Source organism: Cyprinus carpio, chromosome A20 (genome assembly GCF_018340385.1).
Source record: "Cyprinus carpio isolate SPL01 chromosome A20, ASM1834038v1, whole genome shotgun sequence".
Taxonomy (NCBI): Eukaryota; Metazoa; Chordata; class Actinopteri; order Cypriniformes; family Cyprinidae; genus Cyprinus; species Cyprinus carpio.
In genome coordinates this window covers 6,607,171-6,625,206 of record NC_056591.1, presented here as the reverse complement: position 1 = coordinate 6,625,206, position 18,036 = coordinate 6,607,171, and the positions used below count along the sequence as shown (strand labels likewise).

Sequence of the window (18,036 nt, the reverse complement as noted above, 5' to 3'; positions counted from 1 at the left end):
TTTGAGACTTTAGTCTTTGCTACTTCACAGATCTTCTTTATGCACCAAGAGCTTGTAACACTCCAAAGAGAAAGGAAAAATTGAAATCTTATCCTATGACCCCTTTAAAAGCAGCATTTGGCACCTCAACTGCCCTGGAAAACATCCAGACAGTTGTTGGACATCATTGTGGGATCAGGGCAAGGATTTGAATAAAAGGAAGTTGTTCCTAATAATGCAGTGAGGGCTAATGGCTGTGCATAACTATTTTTCAGCCTGGGAGTCTCTGCAGATCACATTCATGTCTATTTTTCTTCTGGTTTAAAAAAAAAAAAAAAAAAAAAAAAACAGACTCACCCACTTTTCTGCAGCTGTCTGACGCAAAGCCACGGCGGAAAAGGTGAACAATCTCTGATGTGTGCATAGTCTAGACGGATGTAACAAATAACACAGAATCCCCCCCACTAGTTTAGAAACAAATCTTTGTGAAGGGAACAATCACAGAGGATGAGGGATGTGGTGTGACCTATTTTTGGAAGTCACTAGCTGTGGTATACATTCAGGACACTGAATACATGTATGTTTAATGAAGTAAACCACAGGTGAAACTAGAAGCTCCATTTAAACATTTGAAGCACAAAAAGGGACGGTTGAGTATGGTAGAAAAAAAGTATTGTTTTCCCACTGTAACAAAATACAGAGTTTCACAATAGCTGTTAGCCCAGATAAACACCACCATCAAGTGTTGCTAAATACTGTCATTAAGAGATTTGTGTAATCTGGGTTTTCCCACTGATTATAAACCATGACAGTGTGCTAGAGTACATTTGAACTGATTTATGCAAACTAACTTATAGGCTACTGTGTGTAACTAATTAGAGGTCGACACAAAACAGTCTCTAATTAGATCTGTAACAGAAGCAGGAATGTGATCTGCCTACCGGTTAAAAAAAAAGAAACTGAGACCATATGCTTAATCATATGCTTTACCTCCTTCCATAACACATGTCTTTGCACCCATGTTGAATAGATACTTTTACATGCTCTACCTGAGATGTTTAAAAAATACATTTGGGCATACATGTGAACATTCAGTCACCAATGGATACAGGCAGGGAATGGGTGCCGTCAGAATGAGAGTCCAAACAGCTGATAAAAACATCACAATAATCCACACCACTTCAGTCTACCAATTAATGTTGTGCATGAACTGCGTGTTTGTAATAAACAAATTCATCTTTAAGTTTTTTTTTTTTTTAATTTTAAAGCGTTGCATCCAGCTAAAATATTCTATCCATAATATTGCCTAAAAGTCGTCTCATCTGAATCAGGAGAGAAATATGCACATCAGCGTTTATAAGCGAAAAGAGCCCAAGACAGTTCTAAACAAATATGTTGGTGAATTTTGATGATCAAATACAACAGGAAATGGACATTTGCACTATAGGAAGTGTTATTATGGATTATGGACTGGTACTTTGACTAGAAGCGACAGTTTAAAGTTAAAACACCTTACTGATAGATTTGTTTCTCATATGTTTCTCAGGATAGCCGGGGTGATAAAATTTTCATTTTTGGGTGAACTATTCCTTTAATAGTAAAAATTAACCTGCAATACAAAATTATAAGTAAATTATTAGTATGAAAAAAAAACGGATGTTAATCACAATATTATGTAATATTGTTCTTAATTTGGAGATGTTTTAGGTATAATTTGCCAAAAGTATCTCATGTTTTTTGTCAGGTACATGTGTGCCCCAATCACATTTCTTCTCCATCGCTCTCAATTAAATAATTAAATTATTAAAGCCAATTTAAATAAATACATAAACAAATACTTTACCTCAATATGTGTGTGTGTGTGTATATATTAATATATATATATATATATATATATATATATATATATATATATATAATTTATTATGCATCATGTCATTCCAAAACCTTATGACTATTGTTCTTTGTACTAGCTATGCTTTTACATTAAAAGAAAAAGTGAAAGGGGCTCCGCTGAGCTCCAAAATGACAGTAAAGACCATCATAATTTCATAAAACTTGTGTGCTATATTTCAAGCCTTTTAAAGCCTTGATAGGTTTGTATGAGAAAGTATGAAATTTGAATTGTTAAATTCTACAATATCTAGTGGTGGGTTGCAGGCCTTTATTTATTTATTTTTAATTTAAATTATTTATAATTATCACTGAACATTCAAAAATCAGTTGTGCTAGAAACTGAACATTTTGCTTTGATTATCAGTGGACATTTATAATATACATACATACATATATATACATATATGTCCACTGAACATCTTTATATATATATATATATATAGAGAGAGAGAGAGAGAGAGAGAGAGAGAGAGAGAGAGAGAGAGAGAGAGAGAGAGAGAGACTGTGTACATCTGGGACAGTGCTATCTGTTGGTGTAGTAAGTGATGTAAGATTTATTAATCTCAGCTCTTTCTGACACCACACGGTCAACACTGCCATCTGCTGGCTCTTTTGAGGAACACATTTAGACAAAAATATAACTTTGTCCTATTAAATATCCTCAGTGCCTAACTGTTGTATCTGATATCGTTAACAGTTAGTAGTTTTATTTCCTAATAGTCTCATTTTAGAACGTCTTTCAGCCAATCATTTGAAAAAAATCTGGTTGTCATGACAACAAGTTGGCGCTTTCTGGCGGCTGCCCTCTTTTGTCTTTTGAAAACTGCTTTTTCGATCATGATGTCACAGAACACACAGAACTGCTTGTGCTTGACACTGAAGAGGTGAGCAGTCCTAAAGCTGAGCAGAGAAATATAGAAACAAACACTAACTCCATCCAAGAACTCAGAGTCAGATTATTATTGCTGGTATATCCCCAAAAACTGTATGATGGTCTTTTCTCAGTTTGTTGAAAAAGTGCAGATTTTGTCCACTTCATATGTCTGGCAATCACAGAAACAACATGAGGGAAATCCACACCTTACATGTACAGTAAGATATAAAAGTATTACCAATAAGGTGAGATATTCTGAAAATGCACTTTAATGTTTAATGTTAGAAAGTGTTGTATGTTGTAAACTTAAAACCAGCAATTGTGATTTTGAAATGTCTGTAGGTTGTACACTTAATTCAGGTAAGACTAAATACCTATTTTTAGGTTGTCAGTAGAACTCATAATTAAGACAGTTATTGTACATATTATTTGTTTTGAATCAACAAACTGCACCATTGGAGGAAATCGGCCTGAATCGTTCTTAGTATGATTTTCAGTTTTAAGGAAGCACTAATTTTAGGTTGTTAGTAGAACTCATGATTAATAATAATAAAAAAAACATTTCTTTCTTTTTGTATTGAAACAACAAACTTTCAAATTATGACAAACAAATATATATAAAATATATATATATATATATATATATATATATATATATATATATATATATATATATATATATATATATAAATTAATTATTAGCTATTTTATTGCCATATTACATGCCTCATGCGGTTGCAAAGTGAAAATGAGTTTTGCGCTGTATATTGTAAATGAACCTGATGGAGTTGTAGTAATGCTAATTTGGATCATGTCATAATGAATGTCCCTGTGTGGATGAAAACAGCCTTTCTCAGATGAGCAGGGTTACGCTGAGGACATGCTCAACTGGCCTTCAGTACCATACAGACATTGAGACCTTTGTTGGCCAAGACAAAACCGTATCTATCAGTGAGAGAGCACAGTTCTACCCACACAACACATACAAACCATCCAACCGACAGGCTTCCGAGAGTTTTAAGAGTAAAATTCAATCACTTTCCCAGCAATTTAATTTCTACATTTACTTAATAAAAATTTTCTGCAATGAAACGCCAGTGTAGAATAACACAAAAGGCATGGACACAATTATTTTTATGGCTGACCTTACTGCATATGCGTTTGTAGTAGTTTCCCTTTCAGATGCAAAATTTATAGAAGGGAGAGTATTCATTTAAATTATTGAAATTAATCATGCAAGGTGATTTACTAAGGTTTGCTTTAGTCAATTTACTGATATTTAGCCCCAAAAAAAAATGTCTTCACCAATTTTGTGTGTTTTGTTAGTAGATTACACTCACCTGATTATGATCGGCTCTGCTTGTTTGCAGTCCTATGCTAATTTGCGCTGCTCTTTGCAGATTGTGTTGTTCATTAATGGATATTAGCTGCTGCATCTGTTCTATAATTTGTGAATTGTCAGTAAATCATCTCCAGAACTTTCCACTTTCATTGGTGCTTTTATGGGATTGCGTACTCACACTAATTTACCCTGTTTAGTAAATTTGGCCCACAGTATCTCAATGATACTAAAATAACACTGCTAAACACTAAAACATTTAAGTCTCATTAGATATAAAACTGTAGTTTTTTATTCATGTTAAACAAAATAGTAAAAAAAAAAAAAAATACACTTCTCTTTAAAAACCATTTAATGATTCAGTACAAACGATGACAAGACAAATATCAAGCATTACCAGTATATTAAATAAAAACGGAAAATTCAGTGTGAGGTACGTGTCTCTGTATGGATGGAAGTCCATCAAATGTTTCACAACACCAATAATAATAATTCATACATACATACTGTACAGAGTCAATTAAAAATACACACTGTAGAAATGTTCAGTGTAATCATGTTAGTGTAATTCCATTTTCAGACAAATTCATTTTTGGTCTCACCTCTTCATTAGCACCATGATCAGTATATATAGTTTCACTGGCCCAGGATCAGTGCATTAAGGCAGTCAAAGACACAAGTTAATATTTGAAATCAGAATATTAAAGGGATACTCCACCCCAAAATGAAAGTGTTGTCATTAATTACTTACCCCCATGTCGTTCCAAACCCGTAAAAGCTCTGTTCGTCTTCGGAACACAGTTTAAGATATTTTGGATGAAAACCAGGAGGCCTGTGACTGTCCCATAGACTGCCAAGTAAATAACGGTGTCAAGGTCCATAAAAGGTGTTAAAGTCGTTGTCAGAATCCTCCATCTGCTATCAGACGTGCAATCTGGGTTATATGAAGCGACGAGAATACTTTTTGTAAGCAAAGAAAACAAAAAAAATATTGACTTTATTCAACAATTCCTTTGTTAACAGTCTCCTCTGTGTCTCTCCATATCTCTGTATGCTGTGTATACTCTTCTGTATCATCCGCGCCACAAGGATGTGCTGTTTCTATGTGTATTTAGCTTTGAAAGAAATCAGCGCATCCTTGTGAATCACTGATGGCAGATGGAGTATTCAGACGACGACTTTCATACCTTTTATGGACCTTGACACTGTTATTTACTTGGCAGTCTATGGGACAGTCACAGGCCTCACGGTTTTCATCCAAAATATCTTAAATTGTGTTCCGAAGATGAACGGAGCTTTTATGAGTTTGGAATGACTTGGGGGTAAGTGATTAATGACAAAAATTTCATTTTGGGGTGGAGTATCCCTTTAAGTGCTTTAAAGAATAGTGGCTAGTGTTTAAACCACAATTATATGTCAAAATATATTTGCAGTTAAGTACTAGTAACAAGAGCTGGGATGTGAATGGTGTTGGGTACAAAAGAAGGGTGAAGGTCCAGCTCATTGCTCATCTGTACTTGAATGCTGTTGTTGTCAGGCTGGTTGGTCTTGGGATCCTCATCTTTATCATTCTGCTGCTCTTCAAACAGGGGCTCTGCCTCTTCAGAGAGCCGCGTATCTTCATCTCTCTCCTCCTTCTGTGAAAAACAAAACAACAGCAACAAAAACATTATAATATGACAATTAGATATTCAGATAATATTCATATAAAGGACCACCATACCTCCCTCTTTGACCGGCTGTATTCATCTATGGCATACTGATATTTAGCTGAGGTGATGCCAAAAAGCGATGCCATTCGCTCACCGATTAAATCACAAGCTGAAAGATGGGACAGGCAGAATTTGACATGTTATGAGAATTTGATTATGAATATTTATATGTGGCATAATAAAGGTTGAAATATAAGCACATTTTTTCTTTAATTCTTGATGGATGTTTGTGTACGTGTTCATCCATGCACTGTAATTTTCTCGATTTTCTGGCTTTTCAAGGCGCTCCATTTTAAAAAGCTTAGTGAATCTCTGTGGAGTTGCAGGATTTCAAACGATTGAAGAAAATCTTATGATGTGGTGCTTTACTTAACATGAACTAAATAGTACACAAAAATAGCCATATATATATTTTTATATATATAACATATATATTTAGAGCTCGAAAATGTTTTTGCTGTTTTGCATATTTGAATAAAACATCAAAACCAACACGTCATAATCATTTAACATCACCCACAACGGCCTGAGGAGGATTTCATTGCTAATTGCAAAGACACAAACATAAATATGAAAAAAACATTTTTTTATCCCCAGGCATGATTATGCACATTTCTGTCATTATGCTTGTACACAGGATGTGAATATGATTTTTAACAGTTTTCTCCAAAAAGAAAACAATTATAATTATAATTGTAGATAGGTAGTAAAAATGTTATTTATTTTTTATTTAATTAGAATTATTATATTCATAAAGTCACATGGTTTGTAGAATAAAATTAAATTAAAAAATGGTTTGTATTTTTGGTTTTATGAAATTATGCAATTTTCTCAATAAAAATAAAAAAAATAAAAATAAAATAAATTGTAATAGCTTGTGTATTTGTTTAATTTATGACTTTTTGTGTAACAAATCTTTAACAAAATATGTCAGCAAAGAAGGCAAACATGATAGATATCGGCTTTAATATGCAAACAAAATACTTCTGCAAATACATTCATTAATTATTGGTCACATCAGTTTTGTCACAGACTTACCAGATATAGTGGATGTAGCTGCTCTCCACATCTGAAACCAGACATACGGGCCCCAGGTCAGCTTGGACTTAAATATAAAGATACAAAAATAAATAAAGTTATATTCAAGTCTCATTCTGTTTTTTTCATTGTATAGAAAAAAAAAAATCTAGAGTACAGGTTTGGAATGATATGAGGGAGAATAAATGATCTTTCAGAGAATTTGTTCAAACACACATACAGTGTCTATGGAGGAAAGAAGGTCTTTCTTTGTGTTCTGTGTTGTGTCTTCCTCCTCCTCATCTGTGCTGTATTCTTCCATGGTCTCCCCGCTCGAGAAGTGAATAATGCGGCGTGGGGTTTTCTCTCTTCTGTCCAGATCACCAAGCTCCACACACTCATATCCCTTCTCTTTTCCAGAGCTCTGCCCACAGGCACACACCAGATATATTAGAAATAAGCTGATTATGCACAGTATGATGGGCTTTTAAACTGGAATGAGGGAAGAAAACTGGCCTAGTGCCCTTACAAAAAGAAATGAACAATAGTAGTTTACAAAATACCACAGTAAAGTTATTGTGTCTGATCTAAAACCACAATAAATGTATATGGGTCTGCTTAATAATAAATAAATAAATCTGCATTGCTTAAAATTTTTTTAACATTTTTGATTCTTTATTAGTTAATGTCTAATACCATGTTATCTTTTTTTTTTTTTAGTTGTATTGTTATAGTTTTTTTTGGTGGGACAGATATAGTGTATGTGAGGGTTTTTGTTTTTTTGATGCTATTATGCAGAAATTTTTTGTTTTCTTAAAAACTAAGGTGTTTAATATTTTCAAAGCTATGATGTCAGAGAGGACTATTTTTAATTTAATTTCTGGCACAGTGTGAATGCTTAAATACAAAATGATAACAGTATAATAAAACGGAACAAACTTTAATTATATTTTATTGGATGTTAAAATAAATGGAAATATTTATGCGAGTCATTCAGGCACGTTACGTTACGCCTGATTTAAATTGGTCAAATATCAAATTTACCTTCTCAGGGTCCATATCATGTGCCACAGTTATACTGACGCTGGATAGATAAAGCGATATTTCTGCCATCGTTATTGTGCACAAACTCCGCTTTAGTTTCCAGCACTACAGCATCAACCTGACGGGCGGAGCCACTGATGCAGCGGCCTCTGGGCGGAGCCAACCACAGACTACTACAATCGCGCCACCTAACCTTCTGGAGCATAATTCATTTTAGCCTACATCTATAAATTATCAACTCTACATGTGTGCACATAAAACACATAATCAAATAGTACTAAACAAATAATCTACTTTTTTTTTTTTTTTAAAGAATTTTTTTTTATTAGTTTAAAATAATAATACAGTATAATTCCATTCTTTTTTTTTATGATGTTAAAAAGAGTAATTATGACAAATTGTATTTGTAGTCATGCAAGTTTATATAGAATACAAAATAAACATTCAATAACAAATCCTAATAAAATAAAACTAAAAATAAAATATCCAAGCAGCATATTTCAACTATTTTAACACTCCTGTAGGAATATCTTCAGGGATGTAGACCAAAAAAATCACCATGAGGCAGTTATAGCTGAATATTTAATTGAAACAGAAAATTAGTTTAAATAGAAACAACAAGAACAAAAAACAAAACAAAAAACAAACAAGCAATTTGCAGACAAAAACGCAATGCTACATTATATACAAATGGCAAAAAACTTTAATAATCCAGTGTCCAGGAAGCACAATACCATTTTTGAATGCAAGTAAATTCAAACATCTTATAAAAATATAATAGAAATGATGGTTTCCCAGTCATAACATAGCCATTAACATTTAAATTCATTGTCAAATTAATTTAAAAAGGTCGGGGATAATGATTTCAGAATATGGTTTCCAACTCCAGTGGGTTGTCTGTACTGAAGGCCCAGTCAAGCTTAAAGACAATGGGAAGGAGAAAAAAATTAATTTGTTATGTTACATATTGTACTAGCACATATATATATATTAGGGTATATATATATATATATATATATATATATATATATATATATATATATATATATATATATATACACACACATATGTTTGAACACAATATTAGGATAATCATTATAACACCGTCTCAGGTTGTATAAAGGCCTTACAAATAAAAACACTTACCTCTGCAGCTCAGGATTGTGTCTTCTAGTTAAGGATTTCTATTACAACAAACAAATCTACAGTTACAAGCCCATTTTTATTTATTTATAATGTAATGTTACCCATGTCTTTCCACTACATTTCAAATGTCGCGTATTATAACATAATCTAAAATTTATCCAACACAGTTTCAGTCAGCAAGTTGGATCCAAAACTCTTGTTTGATCTGGTGCTCAGTTTTTTGGCCTTGTTTTCATTATAGTGGTGAATGATGTTCCTCATTTGAAACAGATGTGTTGATGGCAAAGACATGTTCAAAAAGAAGTTGTTTTTCTTCATTTGAGCAAAGAGTTGCTCTGTAATCTCACTATTGACTTTATCGGCCAGCTTCCTCAGAACATCTTCATCTTCTGTGCTGCCTTCATGAAAATGGTCACACAGTACGTAATGATCAGATGAACCTGTCACTGTGTGTCCGTGAGGATCTGTCCCTCTCGTTTCTCATCTAGCCAGGGCAGGGGCACTTTCAGGTGTCCACACTTGGCCAGTTCTATGAGTGGGTTCCACCAGGTGTCCTTCAAATGGAGAAATGGGTAGCTTTTCTGATACCCTTAGATTGGTGTGTTTTGAAAGAGCCTGTGCAAAGTCATAAATTATGACATTAGGCATATGATGCCATGATAACAACAAATCAGCAAAGTCTTGATGGCTCGAAGACTGCATTTTAGACTGTAAACAATTCCACAGGGGCACATAATGACTCCCCAGCCTGATAATAAAAGATTTGAAAAAAAAAACATGAGAGAGAGAAATAGAGAGAGAAACTATTTAATAGGTTAATAAACTGAGAAAAGGAAAGGAAAAATCTTTTAGTATTTAAATCTAAATCTTTCTTCAAATACTTTGAAATATTTTAAAATACACTAAAGCTTGGAATAAGTTTTTTCTTTAAAAAATAGTTTATTCTTAATATGCATTAAATTGATCAAAAATGATGAAGAATTTTATAAGGTTACAATAGATTTCTAATTTGTTCTATTAATCAAAGAATCCTGAAAAAAAAAAAAAAAGAAAAAGATATAAATGTTTTTATGTTTTTATTTTGAGAACTTTTTTAGTTTTGCTGGAATATTAAATTAAAACAGAAAACAGATATTTTCAAATGTAATATTTCACAATATTAGTGTTTTTATTGCATTTATGATGCAGCCTTAGTGAGAATAAGAGACTCAAAAACAAAAAAATCTTACTGACCCCAAACGTTTGCTTGAGTATACAAGGTAAAAAGTGTTTTTATGGGGAAACAACATTTTTAACTACCTTTGCCTTGTCATTAAAAGGTCAACGACATTTCTGTGCATGTTGTTCACACCACATGACTTTGATTTGGAAGATATACATTTATTTATTTATTTTATGTTAGAAGCAGTAATTTACATATTGGCATTAATTCCACAATACTACACATTTACAGGAATAGAGTTAAAACAGTAGAGTAAAAATGAAGTTCACCAGTGGCACTCTAGATTTTTGAATAGATTTTGTCATATGTTTGCCTGGATCTCATTTCATTGGACAATCTAAGAAGGCGATCACTGCAAGATCCAGTGGATACCACACCACATTCATTGCATAAACTTCTAATAACGTCATCCTATCAAAATATCAAAAACAATATTAGTTTATAAATGTTAATATCAATGCAATTATATTAAACATATATATATATATATATATATATATATATATATATATATATATATATATATATATATATAACACAAAAGTGTTGTTGTACTAATAAAGCAAACCTTCTGTTTGAAAAGTTCTTCTCTGAGTCTTTCCTCTGTAACGGTCATTTCTAAAATCTCTGATACAGACTTTGAAGTGTGGACTTTCTCAAACTCTGCTTGAGTATTTAACTATGACAAGAACAACATGTCAATAAATATTAAAGAAATAAACTAGCCATTTAACAGCATTACAATTTTTATACCTGATAATGGAGAAGCAGTCTGTTTGTGAACACCCATAATCACCACCGGAGGATAATCACCACAGGTGGGGCATGCATACTTATATTCATGATCTGTGAGGGCTTCAAACTGCAAATATGCATGCAGTATTGTTTCTGGAGGTATAAACTCTACTCCTGTCGTAAGTTGTAAAAACTCAACTGCTCTGCTCACTGATGTATGGACCTAGAGAAAATATTGGTTGTGTTCTAGTTAAAATTTATTCAAAATACAATTACTTAAGTAGTTAACTTAAGAGTGCTTTCTTGGCCCATTTAAGTAGGACTTAAATACATGTTTACATGGAAATTCATAATTCTTTGAAACATGGTTAAAGTGTAGTGCCATATCGTAAACTAAAATATAATGTAATTAAACTTGTATGTCATGTTTTTAAATACATGTGTAATTACACATCAAAATAAACTTCGATAAGCTTAAATGCATGGTAATTTTTTTTTTTTTAAATGTAAAAATTTTAATTTGAGATTATTACTTTAAAAGTGTTCTTAAAAATGTTAAGAAACACTTATGAATTTAAACTCTCTTTAGGTACACATTTGAGGCCTTTTATTTCATGCTAAACTATCTGTAATTACAGTTCTTTAAAAATATATTTTTAAGATTTGAAGTACACTACAAGTGCAAAATCAATAGAAATAAGCACACTTTTTTTTTTTTCGTGTTTTCATTAGATTTTTTGTTTTATACCATTTTCAACAGTGTAAATTTTAGGACTGCCATGATTCCTCGATTAAATTTGAGTAATTCGAGTGGCGCATTCCACAGACGAGAATCCATGAAAAGCATTATTAGACCGTCTTCTTAGGCTGCATGAAATATTACAACCATTTAAAAATCATTATACAGCATAGTGCTCTTTGTCTGTGTACTCTGTGTACTCCATCTCATTTTTCTTCCAACTTCAAAATTGTCCGACTTCATTGTTTACCTTTTTTTTTTTATAAAGAACGTTTGACTTTCTTTGCTCGTTCACTTTGTAAACACTGGGTCAGTACTCCTGCCTAGCTAGTGCAAGACAAGCATTTGTGGTTTAAAAGATTTTTTTTTTACATTATATGGAGAAAAAACCTGGAATGTTTTCCTCAAAAACCTTCATTTCTTTGCGACTGAAGAAAGAAAGACAGGAACATCTTGGATGACATGAGTACATTATCAGGAACTAATCCTTTAATCTGTGCTTCATTTATTTGCGCGCAAATTATGTGGCTCTCAGAGCAGCTCCGTTCACAGTAAATGCTGCTCCACACAAACAGTTATCATTTACATGTGCGGACCGTCTCAAACTCCATCTTTGCATATGCTGTTAGTCTGATTTCACGTATACACGACAATGTTTTCAAAATGATTCACGTTTACACATATCCGTGAAAATATGTTTTTAAAATCACCTCTCCTAAGAATTGTTGTTGGTATAGTACATACAGTGGTAATGGAGTGATGCTCTACAGCCCAGTCCACATCTGTGAATAGTGAAATCTAAAAAAAAAAATATAAAATCTGTACTTTTACACATATCCGTTATGGTACACATAATATACATAATAATTATATGTGTGTACACCTCCATGGACAACTGCTTTGTTACGGTGGCTTTTCAAGTGTAATTTGACTTTGTCCGGTCTGCAGGGCTTAAATAAACTGGGCATACAAAAGGGACAATGAAAATTGTGGCAGCATTTTGTGCATCTCTCCAACTGAGGAAATTTTTGACCTTTTTGAATGGTAATATGTCTCTGCAAAGAAGAAGAAAAGAAAAAAAAAAAGATGACGTTTTTTTTTTTTTTAAACAGACTGAATTGAGGCTTTTATTCAGATTTAAACATTAAACAATACACATACATAGATCACATCAGTTATGGTAAACAGAAGCCAAAATGTGATTGTCACATTGGAGAATATAATTAAATTGTTTGTTATATAAAGTGTATCTTCAGAGGACCTGGATTAAATCACTCGAATCGTATGCATTACTTTTAGTAATATCTCAAACGCTTTGAAGGAACGCACTTATTCATTTAATTAATATAATCAAATGACAAAAATCTCTCAAGCTTCATTAAAAATAACTTCATCTGTTTTAAAGATATCAGCTAGCGATAGATATTTATCCCGTAACCATGCACCGACTAAGGAAAAGACTTTACGATTCCATTCATTTGGTTACTTGCATAACTTTACACACACACACACACACACACACACACACACACACACACACACACACACACGGTTTTCTTTTTTTCTTCTATTATTTTGATCTTTTCATTGTTATTATGTTTCTCCACATATATTCCAAGCTCTGGCAACATTGTATTTTATACAGTCATGCCAATAAAAGCAATTTTGAATTGAATTGAACTGATTTGAGGGAGAGACACAGAGAGAGAGAGAGAGAGAGAGAGAGAGAGAGAGAGAGAGAGAGAGAGAGAGAGAGAGAGAGAGAGAGAGAGAGAGAGGGTGCTTGCGTAGAAATCAACACCTACCCGCACTCTCCAGCAAACCCGGATGTGTTGGTGCTGGTGTTCACCGATAATGTTAAAATGAATAAAACATCACAAAAGAACCACATTACCGTCGTCCCTGCCATAATTCTGCGCTATTTCTCTCTGAGCTGATGCTCTGTACGGAAATCTTTGCGAAATGGCTGCAGGATTTCGTCGTTTCCGGTGCCTTCGTGCTCAGAAGCGCCTGGCTGCTTGGCAACCAGAATCCGAAGTCAACAACAGAAGTCGGGCACACAGGTGAGTGTTTTGTGTCTTTTTTAATGTATTTTTTTTTTGTTTTTTGTTGTGTGAAATAGTTTTTAATCGTTTGTGATAAATAATTGTGCTTAACTGTACTGAGTATGCACTTTTAGTGTATTTCAAACAGGGACGTGCAGAGAGTTCATCAGGGGCAGGGGCTCAATTGTAAAATAGGGGAGATGTGTGTGTGTGTGTGTGTGTGTAGGGCTATATATATATATATATATATATATATATATATATATATATATATATATATATATATATATATATATATACAGTACAGACCAAAAGTTTGGAAACATTACTATTTTTAATGTTTTTGAAATAAGTTTCTTCTGCTCATCAAGCCTGCATTTATTTGATCAAAAATACAGAAGAAAAAAAATGTAATATTGTGATATATTATTACAATTTAAAATAATTGTTTTAAAATTTATTATACTTTAAATTATCATTTATTTCTGTGATGCAAAGCTGAATTTTTAGGATCATTATCACATGATCCTTTAGAAATCATTCTAATATGATGATTCATTATCAAAGTTGGAAACAGTTCTGCTGCTTAATATTTTTCAGAACATGTGATACTTTTTTAGGATACTTTGATGAATAGAAAAAGTAAAAAAAAAAAAAAAAAAAGAAGCTATGTTTTTAAAATATAAATATTTTGTAATAACATTATACACTACTGGTCAGTAAATTTGGGGTCAGTAATTTTTTTTCTTTCTTTTTTTTAAATAAAAATCAATACTTCTATTCAGCAATGATGTGTTAAATTGATAAAAAGTGATAGTAAAGAAAATATATTATTAGAATATATATTATTAGAATTTTTTTTTTATTTTGAATAAATGCAGTTCTTTTTAACCTTTTATTCATCAAATATATTAGACATAATCATAATAAATCAGAATATTAGAATGATTTCTAAATGATCATGTGATAGACTGGATGTTACATGTGACACTGAAGGCTGGAGTAATGATGCTGAAAATTCAGCTTTGCATCACAGGAATAAATTTTTTTTTAAAGTATATTCAAATAGAAAACTATTATTTTAAGTTGTAATAATATTTCACAATATTACTGTTTTTTTCTGTATTTTTTGATCAAAAATGTACAGGCTTTTTTTGCAGAAGAGACTTCTTTCAAAAACATTAAAAATAGTAATGTTTCCAAACTTTTGGTCTGTATATATATATATATATATATATATATATAAATATATATATATATATATAATTAAAAAATTAATCAAAATGTTAATGTACATTAAAATACATTTTATTTAATGCTGATTTATTATGTTGGAAACCTGTGATACTTTTTTTCATGATTCTATGATGAATAAAAAGAACAACATTTATTTAACATATACCTTTTGTAACAATATACACTGCCATTCAAAAGCTTGAGGTCATTTTTTTTTGAAAGATGTTTGAAAGATTTTATTTTATTTTATATTTTATTCAGCAAGGATTTGATAAATTGATAGAAACAGTGATAGCAAAGATTGAAATTGTTAGAAAACATCTCTATTTTAAATAAATGCTGCTCTTTTTAACTTTTTATTTATCAGTGAACCCCCCAAAAGTATCACAGGTTCCAAAAAAAATTGATAATAATTATTTAATCCAGTGTATTTTTGATTTTTTTTAAATCAGAGTATTTTTTTTAAATATTTTGAATAAATCAGTATATAAGAATGATTTCTGAAGGATCATGCACTGAAGACTGGAGCAATGATGCTGAAAATATATGATATTTTTTAAAAGAATATTAAAATAGAAAAACATTATTTTAAATTGTAATAATATTTCACAATATTACAGTTTTTTTCTTTATTATTGATCAAATAAATGCTGGCTTGATGAGCATAAGACACTTTCATAACGCTGCATAATTATAAAAAAAAAAATGGTAATATAATAAAGTCCTTCCATGTTACCATTTCGCCAGCCTAAACTTCTCATAATAGGCCTGTAGGTGGCACTCATAAACTATGGTATTTTTATGAAATAGTAAACGGTGTAGGGCAGGCTATCACATAAGTGAAGTGAATACTTATTATTACCATCATTGCTACTTTTGGTGCTGCACGGTTTTGTGCAGTGCTTTTGAAGTCATCCAGCATCCATTATCTCAGCAATTTAATTTGATTTATAAAATGAGACAAACCGCAGATCCAGATCGCTCCACAAATAAGCTCGTCTGTCCATGTGATTTTCAAATTACAACATTTTTATTTACATATAAATTTACATATCATTTCAAAAAGACTCAAAACTGAGACAGTTACTGAAGTATAGACCTAGGCTATCCATTTTGACAGCAAGTGATAACTAATAATAACAAATCTAACAAATTTCTATATTCTATTGTAGAGTACATTAAGATGTTAGCTGAGACAGTTACATGTATCCTGTTCCCAAGGCGAGCTTAGAGACTGCATTTTTGTTGTTGTTGATGTTGTCCTGTTCCTCTGCCTCTGGCCCCATAGTTATTGTATTTTTTTTTTTTTTTTTTTTCACGAGAGGTGGAGGCCATGCGTCGCTCAGCTGCCAAATCACGGGCCGATAAAAGCCGCACTGATTCTGTCCCAGTAAATGCTGCTCCAGCAGTCCAGCCCATTGAGACAGTGGACATTGTCCCGGGCCGTCTCACCGAGTCCAGCTGGACCAGCATGCTCTCCCAGGAGGAGGGCGAGGAGGTGGTGGCCGACATTATAGCAGAACTGATGGAAGGAGTGATGGACAGATGCTATCAGGTGTATCTAAAAAAACAGGTGAGTGGAAAATTTCGGTAAGCTGTCATAGCATAGCATAGCATAGCATAGCATAGCATAGCATAGCATAACATAACATAACATAACATAACATAACATAACATAAACATAACATAACCATATAACATAAGCGGTCTGTGGGGGTGGTTTTTTTTAAGGTGGTACTTTTTTCTTAAAGGTTCCATATCAGTACCTTAAAGGTACGTATTAGTACCTGAAAAGGGACAAAAGTGTACCTTTTGAAAAGGTACTGCCCCAGTGACAGCTTTTGTACTTTTTTTCTGAGAGTGTAGGCTACCATCGAAAAGTTTTATGAGGCATTCATTTAGCTCATACACACACTTCCTGCCCTCAACCAGTTGATACCCTTCACGGTTTGGTGGGCACAAAATAACCTGGTGGAGACGCTAGAATGTCTTCTCCTGAGGAGAGATGAAGGGGATGATCCAGAGCAGGAACTCTTTTGGCAAGAGGATCCAGAACCTCAGCCCTGTGCGATTGATTCTTGGGCTGAAGGATGTGTACCTGTGCTTCATGCTGCTCAGGAATAGCACAACACTTTATCACAGGTAAGAAAAAACGGAGTATAGGTGATAGTGGGTCGGGGCAGTGAAATGTTATCCCGGAAATTATATATATATAACTTCAGAAGTTTATGGTGGTAGATATTGACTGTACATAATGTCTCAACAGAACTACACCACCTTCAACCTGCTTCGCCTCAATACCAGTAGAGTGATGATACTGAATTATTCACAAACACTCAAGAAAGTCTGACTTCATTAAAGCTCCACACATAAGGAACTCCAAGGAAGCAAATTTCTGATCCTCTAAGGGGGAAATTGGTTCTACTGCTTGCCAAGTGTAGTCCTAATTCAGCCTCAAAACACAGACTGATTGGACCTGCAGGTGAGGAAACAGTGATGCTATGAGATCCAAAAATTCATGGACTAAATAAATAATTAAATTAATTGCAAAATTTAGTTTCCTGCTGTGGACAATGTAAAGACATTTCTTACTGCGCTCTTTATGAGTAAGTAAATTCATTGTCTTGATTTTTTTTTTGTTTTTGTTGCAATGTTGTTGAGTTAGTCTTAGGTTTATATTTTATGTCTTTTTGTTGTTGTGTTTCTTTCTTTTTTTTCCGATAATTATTTGCAGCCAGATAGTGTAGTATTTACTTGCTGGAGAAAACTGGACCACATATACCAGACAAACCTACACTGTTAAATTAAATAAATAGATTAAATGTACTGGTAATTTTTGGCCAGGACATTAACCCTAAAACACAATGCAATGCAGTGGAAAATTCAAAATACAGGTAAAACACTGGTTAAAAAATATCAATACGGAAAATTCCTTCATATTACTACAGAACATTGTGTTGTTACCTTTTTTTTGTGTTTTTGATTTTCAAAATTTTCAAGAAAAAATATATTACGCACCATCACCCAAGCACTCTTCTGTTTATATGAAGTT

General features: G+C 32.7%; 2 protein-coding genes and 1 long non-coding RNA gene across 3 annotated transcripts; 1 reads left to right on the top strand and 2 right to left on the bottom strand.

The window, feature by feature from the left end:
* Positions 1 to 5,382: 5,382 nt before the first annotated feature.
* On the bottom strand, positions 5,383 to 8,017 carry LOC109098171 (protein FAM177A1-like). The gene is made up of 5 exons (XM_019111784.2): positions 7,862 to 8,017; positions 7,059 to 7,241; positions 6,839 to 6,905; positions 5,812 to 5,909; positions 5,383 to 5,725 (listed from the first exon to the last, which is right to left on the bottom strand). Exons 1-5 carry the CDS (start codon positions 7,928 to 7,930, stop codon positions 5,522 to 5,524), a joined length of 621 nt encoding a protein of 206 aa, XP_018967329.1. The 5' UTR covers positions 7,931 to 8,017; the 3' UTR covers positions 5,383 to 5,521.
* Positions 8,018 to 12,075: 4,058 nt separating this feature from the next.
* LOC122148939 lies at positions 12,076 to 13,672 on the bottom strand. The gene is made up of 3 exons (XR_006162723.1): positions 13,509 to 13,672; positions 12,587 to 12,758; positions 12,076 to 12,501 (listed from the first exon to the last, which is right to left on the bottom strand). It is a non-coding gene; the product is annotated as an uncharacterized LOC122148939 (long non-coding RNA).
* LOC109048277 (uncharacterized protein C2orf81 homolog) lies at positions 13,640 to 17,594 on the top strand. Its single transcript, XM_042777488.1, has 4 exons — positions 13,640 to 13,766; positions 16,307 to 16,557; positions 16,917 to 17,126; positions 17,251 to 17,594. Exons 1-3 carry the CDS (start codon positions 13,640 to 13,642, stop codon positions 17,106 to 17,108), a joined length of 570 nt encoding a protein of 189 aa, XP_042633422.1. The 3' UTR covers positions 17,109 to 17,126; positions 17,251 to 17,594.
* Positions 17,595 to 18,036: the final 442 nt, after the last annotated feature.

Bases quoted from the DNA above. Each gene is read 5' to 3' on its own strand.
- LOC109098171 (XM_019111784.2), bottom strand. From the start codon at position 7,930: ATGGCAGAAATATCGCTTTATCTATCCAGCGTCAGTATAACTGTGGCA. The intron at 7,242-7,861 runs GTAAATTTGATA...GCCTGTGGGCAG, and splicing joins ATGATATGGACCCTGAGAAG to AGCTCTGGAAAAGAGAAGGG. The intron at 6,906-7,058 runs GTATGTGTGTTT...TTTATATTTAAG, and splicing joins TTCTTTCCTCCATAGACACT to TCCAAGCTGACCTGGGGCCC.
- LOC109048277 (XM_042777488.1), top strand. From the start codon at position 13,640: ATGCTCTGTACGGAAATCTTTGCGAAATGGCTGCAGGATTTCGTCGTT. The intron at 13,767-16,306 runs GTGAGTGTTTTG...TTTTTTCACGAG, and splicing joins AACAGAAGTCGGGCACACAG to AGGTGGAGGCCATGCGTCGC. The intron at 16,558-16,916 runs GTGAGTGGAAAA...GCCCTCAACCAG, and splicing joins AGGTGTATCTAAAAAAACAG to TTGATACCCTTCACGGTTTG.